This window comes from Oncorhynchus gorbuscha, linkage group LG12 (genome assembly GCF_021184085.1).
Source record: "Oncorhynchus gorbuscha isolate QuinsamMale2020 ecotype Even-year linkage group LG12, OgorEven_v1.0, whole genome shotgun sequence".
Lineage (NCBI taxonomy): Eukaryota > Metazoa > Chordata > Actinopteri > Salmoniformes > Salmonidae > Oncorhynchus > Oncorhynchus gorbuscha.
In genome coordinates this window covers 20,886,518-20,898,828 of record NC_060184.1, presented here as the reverse complement: position 1 = coordinate 20,898,828, position 12,311 = coordinate 20,886,518, and the positions used below count along the sequence as shown (strand labels likewise).

The 12,311-nt window shown below is 44.5% G+C and overlaps 1 protein-coding gene across 1 annotated transcript in view; it reads left to right on the top strand.

Annotated features, from left to right (window-relative positions):
* Positions 1-12,311, top strand: part of LOC123990678 (monocarboxylate transporter 10-like) — a 71,769-nt gene that overhangs the window by 54,212 nt on the left and 5,246 nt on the right. Inside the window, exon 3 of the mRNA XM_046291421.1 lies at positions 1,165-1,594. Within this exon, the coding sequence (XP_046147377.1) occupies positions 1,165-1,594 (430 nt within the window). The remainder of the gene's footprint in view (positions 1-1,164; positions 1,595-12,311) is intronic.

Sequence of the window (12,311 nt, the reverse complement as noted above, 5' to 3'; positions counted from 1 at the left end):
GTTGTAAATGATGTGCCCTTGGTTATCTGTAAAATAAAAACTGGAATAGTGCCATTAGGTTTTTTTCAATATAAGGAATTTGAAATTATTTATAATTTTACTTTTGATACTTCAGTATATTTAAAACCAAATACTTTTAAACTTTTACTCAAGTAGTTTTTTTTACTGAAGTATGACAATGCATTATTTTCCACCACTGAGTAGAAGTACTGGGAAAGGATCATTAAAGGTTTGGCCATAAATGAATAAGCTGTGTTTTATCTGATATCAGCCCTGAAGTGGTGTGAGAAGTGAGTGAACATTAGAGCTGATGACTATAGCACTCTGAGAGACCTGCCATGAGCTCGACCCTGGCTTGGCCTGGCCTAGCAGCTCCAGCTCACCCCTGACCTCCCTCACTCATCTGGGGCGGCAGGGTAGCCTAGTGGTCGAGCATTGGACTAGTAACCGGAAGGTCGCAAGTTCAAATCCCCGAGCTGACAAGGTACAAATCTGTCTTTCTGCCCCTGAACAGGCAGTTAACCCACCCCCTAGGCCGTCATTGAAAATAAGAATTTGTTCTTAACTGACTTGCCTGGTTAAATAAAGGTTTAAAAAAATCTATTTATCCAGAATTAGCTTTGTGTTCCTACAGTCCGGCCTGCAGTTGGCTCACCGAGGACTGGGAGGTACACAAACAAACAGGGCTGACATAGTACACATGACCTGCGAGTGAGGCTGTAGTGTGTTGGAAGTTGAACCAAGCCAGCAAGTCTAGTTTGTTTTCCAAACTAGACTAAAATGAGTCAGACATGAGAACTTGTTTAGCTAGCTCCTCTATGGAGTCAAGTTACTCACAGAATTAGCTTTGTGCTAACGGTAACCCTCCTACAGTCCGGCCTGCAGTTGGCTCACCGAGGACTGGGAGGTACACAAACAAACAGGGCTGACATAGTACACATGACCTGCGAGTGAGGCTGTAGTGTGTTGGAAGTTGAACCAAGCCAGCAAGTCTAGTTTGTTTTCCAAACTAGACTAAAATGAGTCAGACATGAGAACTTGTTTAGCTAGCTCCTCTATGGAGTCAAGTTACTCAAACGTGCTTTTCTTTGTGTGAACTTTAAGCAGCTGTAAACATAAAATTGACCCCGCATCCTGTCCGGGCTCTCCTCTCTGACCCCACAGGTCCCTGGGTCCCATGTACTTCACTTATGGCATCGTGTTCGCCACGGGCTGCTCCTTCGCCTACCAGCCCAGCCTGGTGATCCTGGGACATTACTTCAAGAAGCGCCTGGGCCTGGTCAACGGCATCGTGACGGCCGGCAGCTCTGCCTTCACCGTCACCCTGCCCTTCCTCCTGTCAAGCCTGTTGGAGAAAGTGGGCCTGCAGAACACCATGAGGATCCTCAGCATCCTCATGTTCATCCTCATGCTGGCTGGGTTAACCTATACTCCCCTGCTGCCCAAACCTGTCAACAGCAATAAGCCAGGCAGCCGCTGCCCGCCCATGAGCAAGGTGTTCAACGTCAGCATCTGGAAGTCTCTGGGCTACCGGATCTGGGTCTTCGGCATCCCTGCAGCCCTCTACGGATACTTTGTGCCTTACGTTCACCTGGTGAGTGGTTTTATTTTTCATAGGGGGGGATCTTTGATGTGTACTGTGTTGGTTTGTGTATTTGTGTTTCATTACTCAGGCCCCTGTGTTAAAGGTTACTGACATGTAGAAACACATAGAGATGAGCCAGTGTGGAACATATGGGCTTGATTTCACAGGAGGTTGGTGGCACCTTAATTGGGGAGGACGGGTTCGTGGTAATGCCTGGAGAGGAATTAGTGTAATGGTATCAAACATGGTTCATATGTGTTTGATGTTATTCCATTCACTCCGTTCCAGACATTATTATGAGCCGTCCTCCCCTAAGCAGCCTCTCCAGCAGACACGGTCCATCCATATTCTTAATATCTCCCTTCATGATGTGTTTTGGACATTGGCTCTGGGTAACTCAGTTAGCAGTAATCAGGGTCAATTGATCTTCACAAACACAGATACAAAACACATTAGTATCAAGTGTTATTAGTGTGAAAGGTGATGAGGGGCCTACACCTCACTATGAAGTGCTTCATGCCTGTGACATGCTGGCTGGGCTAAATACAGTATGGCCTGTGAACTTGAGTTACTGTGTGGTCTCATCGGCCTGTATGACCGTTGTTTTTAAGCACCTCTCCTGATCTTTTGGCCGTTCTAGAAATATTTTTCTCAGTTCAACTGAGTATTGTTTCACATTTAATCATAAGCATCCATTTTTCTTTTCATTGAATATCAACATTTGAAATGCTGCTATGATGAAGGCGTATCAAGTTTAGACCCACACATCAATTGATGATTTTCTGTCAGCTTATTTTTTTTTTTTTTCTCTTTAAATGGGAGTAGAAAGATATATAAAATACAAGCACTGCTTACATGTACTGGACTGTTAATCTGTGGTGCCTTTCACATTCTTAGATAACTGATGAAGTCTGAACAGTAGCACATCAGCCTTAGCCTATATTATACTTAAAATGTATTATTTTTATACCGTTATTTAACTAGGAAAGTCAGTTAAGAACACATTCTTATTTTCAATGACGGCCTAAGAACGGTGGGTTAACTGCCTTGTTCGGGGGCAGAACGACAGATTTTCACATTGTCAGCTCGGGGGATACAATTTTGCAACCTTAGTTAACTAGTCCAACACAGTAACGACCTGCCTCTCTCTCGTTGCACTCCACAAGGGGACTGCCTGTTACGCAAATGCAGTAAGCCAAGGTAAGTTGCTAGCTAGCATTAAACTAATCTTATAAAAAACAATCAATCAAAATCACAAGTTAACTACACATGGTTGATGATATTATCTAGTGTGTCCTGCATACAAGTATCTAAGTATCTGACTGAGCGGTGGTAGGCAGAAGCAGGCGCGTAAACATTCATTCAAACAGCACTTTAGTGAGTTTTGCCAGCAGCTCTTCGTTGTGCGTCAAGCATTGCACTGTTTGACTTCAAGCCTATCAACTCCCGAGATGAGGCTGGTGTAACCGGAGTGAAATGGCTAGCTAGTTAGCGCTCGCTAATAGCGTTTCAAACGTCACTCGCTCTGAGCCTTCTAGTAGTTGTTCCCCTTGCTCTGCATGGGTAACGCTGCTTTGATGGTGGCTGTTGTCGTTGTGTTGCTGGTTTGAGCCCAGGGAGGAGCGAGGAGAGGGACGGAAGCTATACTGTTACACTGGCAATACTAAAGTGCCTATAAGAACGTCCAATAGTCAAAGGTTAATGAAATACAAATGGTATAGAGGGAAATAGTCCTATAATTCCTATAATAACTTCAACCTAAAACTTCTTACCTGGGAATATTGAAGACTCATGTTAAAAGGAACCACCAGCTTTCATATGTTCTCATGTTCTGAGCAAGGAACTGAAACGTTAGCTTTCTTACATATCACATATTGCACTTTTACTTTCTTCTCCAAGACTTTGTTTTTGCTTTATTTAAACCAAATTGAACAAGTTTCATTATTTACTTGAGACTAAATTGATTTTATTGATGTATTATATTAAGTTAAAATAAGTGTTCAATCAGTATTGTTGTAATTGTCATTATTACAAATAAATAAATACAAATCGGCCGGTTAATCGGTATCGGCTTTTTTGGTCCTCCAATAATCGGTATCGGCGTTGAACAATCATATTCGGTCGACCTCTAGTACATAGCATATGTCAAAGAGCATGAGACTCCCCAGAACTCAGGGATTCCAGACAGAAGATAACTCAATCTAAATGTAGATTTTTCACTCCATTCCTAACAGTTACTAAATGTGCGACAAGTTGTTTTGATGCGTACCAGTTGCAGTATTTTATAGCAATGCCTTACAGTAGCTGCATTAGTTGTGTGGTCTGTGGAGAGTCATGTTGGGAGGTTTGATCTGGGGGGAGTAAAAATAGTCCCGTTTCAGCCGAGGCAAGTAACATAAACACAGGTTTTATTATTCCAGTATTGAGTACAATTTATAGGAAGAAAAAATACAATATGGATGGAAAAACATGATTTAGGAAGAAGGGAGGGGAGAAGTGTGGAGGGGAGGGAAGGGTTGAGGGTTCAGTAGGCCACTGTTTACTTGGAGGAGATTACTTTGTTTTTGGAGGGAGGTCACTTTCTCCTGGGGAAGGCCCTCCATGTTTTCCTAACACTTCTCCAGTGTCTGCTACATGTCTGGGACACCGCTGGGCCATGTCAGTGTTCACCCCCTGCCCTATCCCCATCCCCAGCCCCTCTGTCACCAGAACCACCAGGAAGGCTGGATTGTTCACCTTAACTTTCAGGAAGGGAAAGCTCACCTTTGTGTGTGGGGACTAACAGAGCCGCCCGCTAAGCCTACTGGGATATGCTAGCTGTTCTGTTTTTCCTCCCTCTGCTCTGACCAAAGTGCTGAGTCCCTTTTAGTGCCACAGTGTTTGTTTGTGCACGTCGTACTCGCAGGTACTATTCCCCCTTATCTGAAGCCAAGCCCGTCCCCATCAGCTCAAGATTGTGGGAGTCTAAAGTCCTGCAGAAGCTTTCCCTCACTCTATTCCAGGTATTTCACATATTGGAGGATTAGATAATGTCTTTCATGTACGACTGTGTTTGTCAAGGTCGGATCAAAGGGAAAGGAATTTCCAGGGACAAGTTTACACAAGTTTACTCTTGTTGCTGCATGTCCAATGTTGAATCTATTTGCCAGGGATGCCTGCCTCAACTGCCTGGATAATATTGGGGTGCAAATCAAAAGGGCAGACAGCAGAAGATCCAGTCAGTGCATGGATTGTAATTACAGTTTTTCACAATTGCTTCCACATGATTTCTGAAACTATGGCTCCTTTTCTCTAAACTCGACACACAAAACCCCCAAACACAAAAACCCAAACACTTAATTCAAAACATTTTTATAACTCTTCTCAAACTGGTGTTTTTGCATGAAAACCCTACACACAAACCATCAAACTATTAGCTCTTATACAGTATATATTTACACTAATCAGACAAATATACAGTATGTATGCATATTCAGTATATATTTACACTAATCAGACAAATATACAGTATGCATTTGCATATTCAGTATATATTTACACTAATCAGACATGCAAGGGGGGGAATAAAATGTCTTTCTTTCTCAAAACATTGTATTTTCATCCAGATTTCTGGATGAACAGTAACAGACAAAACACATACAGTAGAAGAGAAACAAATGGGCTTGTCCTCTTCCTCCTCCTTGTCCTCTTCCTCCTCATCCCCCTCTTCCTCTCACTCTTCATCTAACTCGCTCTCCAAAAGTGGCCTCCATTGTTGTCCAAACCAAGAAAGCCAACCTGAAGCCTATTTGTAGTGCTCAAGCTCTGATTTCTGAGTGAAGAAATTGGCTATGTGTTTTTACACGTGGGCACTGGGTGTAGGTAATCGGCAAATGAGTGTGGCATTTTGAATGGCAGTGTTTTCCAAACGAAACACAAGACCTGTTAGTTTTGAATGCTGTGTCTAATGTAGAGAACTGTTTTGCAAAAAAGGGTGTTTTACAATTGAAAACTGAGTGTAAAACAGATAATGTGCTTGCAGTGTTGCAGACTTGGTCTGAAGATGAGGTATTGTGAAAAACTAAGGTACAGTGTCACAGGCAGTGCAGGTTAGCTTTCTCTCAGTGCTTTCTAATTACAGTAAATTATGAAAAATGTTCATCAAATTAGGTTTATTCAGCATTTCCATTAATGTTGGATTTGCACCACTGTGATAGTCACTCTCACTGGTGAGTTTTAACTCCCACCACTTCGACAACAAACAAACAAACCAATTTAGGTTGTTTTAAATGATGCAACCAGGTGCTGGGTGATGGAGAGAGTCTGGTGTTGAAAGGGTTATAATAAAGCTCTTGGAGAGAATGAGGGAGTGTTGTTCTCTGGCTGAGCTGCAGATGGAATTAGTTTAGCAAGAACAGAGCAGATCTGTGGAGCTCTCAATGGCCATGTTTGTGTATATTGGTTTGAAAGAGTAGTTTGTGTGTGTGTGTGTGTGTGTGTGTGTGTGTGTGTGTGTGTGTGTGTGTGTGTGTGTGTGTGTGTGTGTGTGTGTGTGTGTGTGTGTGTGTGTGTGTGTGTGTGTGTAGAGCAGAGAGAGTGTCATTGATGATGAGGATGATGGTTGTGTTTGTTTGCCTGTGCATGTGTCAGAGAGCGTGCGTCAGTGTGCAATGACGCTGTTGTGGTGGTTGTGTGCCTGTGCCTTGGTCGTGCCGTGTTGGAGATGGTGTGTGTGGATGGTGGGTATTTATTTAGGAAGGATGTGCCATATTCCCGACAGGTGCACCTGGCGGGTGGTAAGTCTATAAGCAGTAGGTCACATGGTCAGCCCATGTGCCAGAATACTACGGAATATGTGATCTCAGACAGGGACACAATTAGAGGCTGCGTCCCAAATGGTACCCTATTCCCTATATAGTGCACTACGTTTGACCAGGACCCATAAGGCTCTTGTCAAAGTAGTGCAGGACACTACATTGCCAAAATCATGGCAGTAATAAGCCCTTTGCTGCTATAACTGCATCCACTCGCCTGGGAAGGCTTTCCACTAGATGTTGGAACATTGCTGTGGGGACTTGCTTCCATTCAGCCACAAGAGCATTAGTGAGGTTGGGCACTGATGCTGGGCGATTAGGCCTGGCTCGCAGTCGGCATTCCAATTCATCCCAAAGGTGTTGTGTGGATCCACGATGGGTGGATCTCACATTGTGCATGGGGGCATTATAATGCTGAAACAGGAAAGGGCCTTCCCAAAACTGTTGCCACAATGTTGGAATCGTCTAGAACAGTGGTTCCCAAACTTTTTATGGTCCCGTACCCCTTCAAACATTCAACCTCCAGCTGTACTCCCTCTAACACCAGGGTCAGCACACTCTCAAATGTTGTTTTTTGTCATCATTGTAAGCCTGCCACATATGATACATTTATTAAACATAAGAATGAGTGATGTTTTGTTTGTTGTCACAACTTGACTTGTGGGAAGTGACAAAGAGCTCTTATAGGACCAGGGCACAAGTAATATTATAATAATCAATCATTTTGCTTTTTATCTAACCATCTTACATATAAAGCCTTATTTGTTAATCGAAAATAGTGAATAACTCACCACATGAGAAGGGTGTGTTTGAAAGGATGCACATAACTCTGCAATGTTGGGTTGTATTGGAGAGAGTCTTAAATCATTTCCCACACACAGTCTGTGCCTGTATTTAGTTTTCATGCTAGTGAGGGCTGAGAATCCACTCTCACATAGGTATGTGGTTGCAAAGGTCATCAGTGTCTTAACAGTGTGATTTTCCAAGGCAGGAAGGATACTCCAATCCAGAAATCTGGCAGTGGCTTCTGATTTAAATGACATTTTCAAAGAACCGCTTGTTGCAATTATGATGAGGCTCTCTTGTTCAGATATCGGTAAGTGGATTGGAGGCAGGGCATGAAAGGGATAACGAATCCAGTTGTTTGTGTCATCCGTTTTGGGAAAGTACCTGCGTAATTGCGCACCCAACTCACTCAGGTGCTTCACTTTATCACATTTGACATTGTCTGTAAGATGGAAAGACCTGTGTGTTGTCCTTGTTAATGCAGACAGAAAATAGCTCCAACTTCTTAATCATAGCCTCAATTTTGTCCAGCACATTGAATATAGTTGTGGAGAGTCCCTGTAATCCTAGAATCATCATTCAGGTGATAAAAAGACAAGTGAAAATTATGGTCAGTAAAGAACTTTAAGCTTGTCTCTCAATTTAAAAAAAGTGTCAATTTGCCCCTTGATAACCAGCGCACTTCTGTATGGTGTAAAAGCGTTGCATGGTCGCTGCCCATATCATTGCATAATGCAGAGAATACACGAGATAATTCAGGGGCCTTGCATTAACAAAGATAACCATTTTCACTGTAGTGTCCAAAACGTCCTTCAAGCTGTCAGGCATCCCCTTGGCAGCAAGAGCCTCTCGGTGGATGCTGCAGTGTAACCAAGAGCCTCTCGGTGGATGCTGCAGTGTAACCAAGAGCCTCTCGGTGGATGCTGCAGTGTAACCAAGAGCCTCTCGGTGGATGCTGCAGTGTAACCAAGAGCCTCTCGGTGGATGCTGCAGTGTAACCAAGAGCCTCTCGGTGGATGCTGCAGTGTAACCAAGAGCCTCTCGGTGGATGCTGCAGTGTAACCAAGAGCCTCTCGGTGGATGCTGCAGCGTAACCAAGAGCCTCTCGGTGGATGCTGCAGCGTAACCAAGAGCCTCTCGGTGGATGCTGCAGCGTACCCAAGAGCCTCTCGGTGGATGCTGCAGCGTACCCAAGAGCCTCTCGGTGGATGCTGCAGCGTACCCAAGAGCCTCTCGGTGGATGCTGCAGCGTACCCAAGAGCCTCTCGGTGGATGCTGCAGCGTACCCAAGAGCCTCTCGGTGGATGCTGCAGTGTAACCAAGTGGTGTCGAGATCAACTGCTTGCATGCGCATCACCACTCCACTATGTCTCCCTGTCATGGCTTTTGCACCACCAGTACAGATACCAACATGAGCAGCAGCTACGTTTGGCTACATACGGACCGTTAGTGGAATTCCCGCGAGTTAACGGTTAATGTGATTGGATGTGAATTATTTGACTAGGCTACCTGTATTTGACATTGTGTGATTCATCACTCCAGAGAACGCTTCAGAGTCCAATGGCGGCGAGCGTTACACCACTCCAGCCGACGCTTGGCATTGCGCCTGGTGATCTTAGGTTTGCTCGGCCATGGAAACCCATTTCATGACGCTCCCAACGAGCAGGTCTTATGCTGACGTTGCTTCCAGAGGCAGTTTGGAACTCTGTAGTGAGTGTTGCAACTGAGGACAGATGATTTTTACACGCTATGCTCTTCAGCACTCGGCAGTCCCGTTCTGTGAGCTTGTGTGGTCTACCACTTCGTGACTGAGCCGTTGTTGCTCCTAGATGTTTCCACTTCACAATAACAGCACTTACAGTTGACCGGTGCAGCTCTAACAGGGCAGAAATTTGACGAACTGACCTGTTGGAAAGGTGGCATCCTATGACAGTGCCGCATTGAAAGTCACTGAGCTCTTCAGTACAGGCCATTCCACTGCCAATGTTTGTCTATGGAGATTTTATACACCTGTCGGCAACAGGTTTGGCTGAAATGGCCTAATCCACCAATTTGAAGGGGTGTCCACATACTTTTGTCTATATATACAATTTGTGCTTCCCAACCAGTGGGCATCCGTTCATTTATTTATTAAATAATAGGATGCCCACTGGTTGGCGTTGGGTTCTTTAGCAAGTAAAGGGTAGATCGATGACCCAGCGGTGTTTAAGGCCCAGGTTCTGCTGGGTAATATAATGGACAAATCGCAGGCCTGGCATCTGAGCCAGCAGGGAGTGGGACACCCTGTGGACTGGAGGAATGTTGTCTGTGGGCTTTAGAACTATAGCCCCGTGAAACCAGACTGACCACTGAGCTTACGTTTTGTTTCACTTGATACGTGAAGTGAAACAGAATGTGAGCTCGCAAATTCAGGCTGGCTTAATGAGACTACAAGGTCATACCATGGAATATAAACAATTGGCACAAAAAAATAGTAGACATTTGGGCAGCACAAATTCTTCCTCTAAAAAGGTCACTAGTATGCGTCTGAGCCATCTTCATAGCCGCTGAGTTCAGACTGTCAATCTACCTGACCAGATGTAGAAGTAACTGACAAAATAATGGAAACTCTTGAGTAAATGAGGTGTACAAAGTGTATTGAAAGCAGGTGCTTCCACACAGGTGTGGTTACTTAAGGAATGCCCATCATGCTTAGGGTCATATGCAAATGCAGGGTAGGCCATTATTTTGGCTACCATGGCTATTCCCTCATAGGATGACAATGCCCCCATCCACAGGGTACGAGTGGTCAATGGTTTGATGAGCATGAAAACCATGTAAACCATGTAAACCATATGCCATGGCTGTGTTAGTCACCAGATCTTCACCCAATTGAACACTTATGAGAGATTCTGGAATGGCGCCTGAGACGGCTTTTTCCACCACCATCAACAAAACACCAAATGATAGAATTTCTCGTGGAAGAATAGTGTCCCTCCAATAGTTCCAGAATCTATGCCATGGTGCATTGAAGCTGTTCTCTGTAGGGGTGGCCCAACAACCTTTTAAGACACTATGCTGGAGATTCCTTTATTTTGTCAGTTACATGTAGGCTATCATGTGACTTAGGGTGCTAGCCCAGGCTGAGAATGCCCTGTCACCCCATGCACATTCCGACTGGAACGTAATTCTCTTGTTAGGCACTTTTTTTCTCTACGCATATTCTGACTTTGCTGTTCACCCACTTTTTTTTTTTTTTTTTTTTTTTTTTTTTACCCCTTTTTCTCCCCAATTTCGTGGTATCCAATTGTTTTTAGTAGCTACTGTCTTGTCCCATCGCTACAACTCCCGTACGGGCTCGGGAGAGACTAAAGTTGAAAGTCATGCGTCCCCCGAAACACAACCCAACTTGCTTCTTAGCACAGCGCACTTATTTACAATGATGGCCTACCTCAGCCAAACCCTCCCCTAACCCTGACGACGCTGGGCCAATTGTGCACCGCCCCCTATGGGACTCCCGATCAAGGCCGGTTGTGATACAGCCGTGGATCGAACCACTGCGCCACTTGGGGGTGGAGATTTTAAAAGTGGTGTGTCTACAGCTACACTATACAAACCTTGACTTAATTCCACCACCTTTAAGCATGATGAATCAGGTGGGGCAACCTGTCGGTTTCAAGTGGAATAACATCAACTTTGTTTTTCCTATAGAAATACCACTCATTCTCCATGCACTGATTTACACATGGATAAAATCTAGGTAAATTAGTATGCTGTTTGGAGAAGGAGATTTGTAAATATGAATGACAATTGTTAAATATCTATGTTACCTTATGATTACTGGAGACAAATCATATGGCAGCAAACTGAAGCATATCAACCCATCACCTTTTCCACAGGGCAGTTTATGAAATGCCGGCCTTATAACCTGGGATGAAGTTTGGAGACCCAAGCTATAAACTTCTGTAGCTATGCACAAATGACAGTATAGCTCCAAACTTACCGAGTTGATTTATGATTTCTAGAATCTTTTAATTATATTCCCAGACTTTTCACTTTTTTTTCTCCAATTTGTATTGTGTTAAATATTGGCCACTATCGGTAGCCACCTTCAGTTATACCCAAATAGGCTACATTTATAACTGTCACTTTAGTTTTAGCTTCCTTACATTTACCTTTCCTCTGTCACGTTGGTGTGGTTGTTCCTGAGGATCCCTAGCAATAGCAGATCATATTTGGGACATGGAGCCTATTTGAATCATTATGGAACACATTGTGTGTGTGTGCGTGCGTGTGTGTGTGTGTGTGTGTGTGTGTGTGTGTGTGTGTGTGTGTGTGTGTGTGTGTGTGTGTGTGTGTGTGTGTGTGTCTTTCAGAGAGAGAGAGCTCTCTGAAAGGTCATGGCTGGATGAGGTGTGTGTTTCACAGCTGCTCTCATTTAAGACGACACCGTGATGGGAGCATTAACATACGCACACCATGTAACCTGGCCCTACCCTGCCTAGGTTCAACCACGGCCCCTGGGAGTATGTGGAGGAAACCCCCTGGCGCCAATAAAGCAGGAAAACAGTTAAATCATCTGTGTGGTGGATGAGGGTCAGGGAGGTGGAATACAGGCTCTGTGACTGGGAGGCAGGAAGAGGTTTTGATGTAGTCTTTGGGGGCTGTAGCTACTGGCGGGGCTCCAGGTACCGGGCCGGGCATCCCTGCCTCCCCAGCTCTGGGCTCACAGAATGGTGCTCCTGGGTAGAAGGGACCGGCAGCGGCCTTGAACGATCAACATCTGGGCTGCATTTCACATGCTCTGATATACTATGACCGCAACTATGTATTCCCAGATTTTTGTGTTCGTACTCTCGCTTTGCCTGTGAATTGAGCAGAATGATTTTCAGGGGCTGCTGTAAATATTATATAGGGGTCTGATATGTATAACTGTGGAGATGGGGGTGGGTTTTATTTGCTTGCATGAATGGTGTGCCTCCCCCAGGTGTAGAGCACCCTCTCTGGGGCATGAGTGAAAACACTGCTGTTTTAGGCTGGCGCCAACTCACACACCTCAATGTATACACTTACACAAACACACATGTAGATCCCCAATGAATCATGCACGTACAGTGCTAAGACATTGTGTTCCATATGCTTCCCTTTTCATCACCCCATCCCTCCAA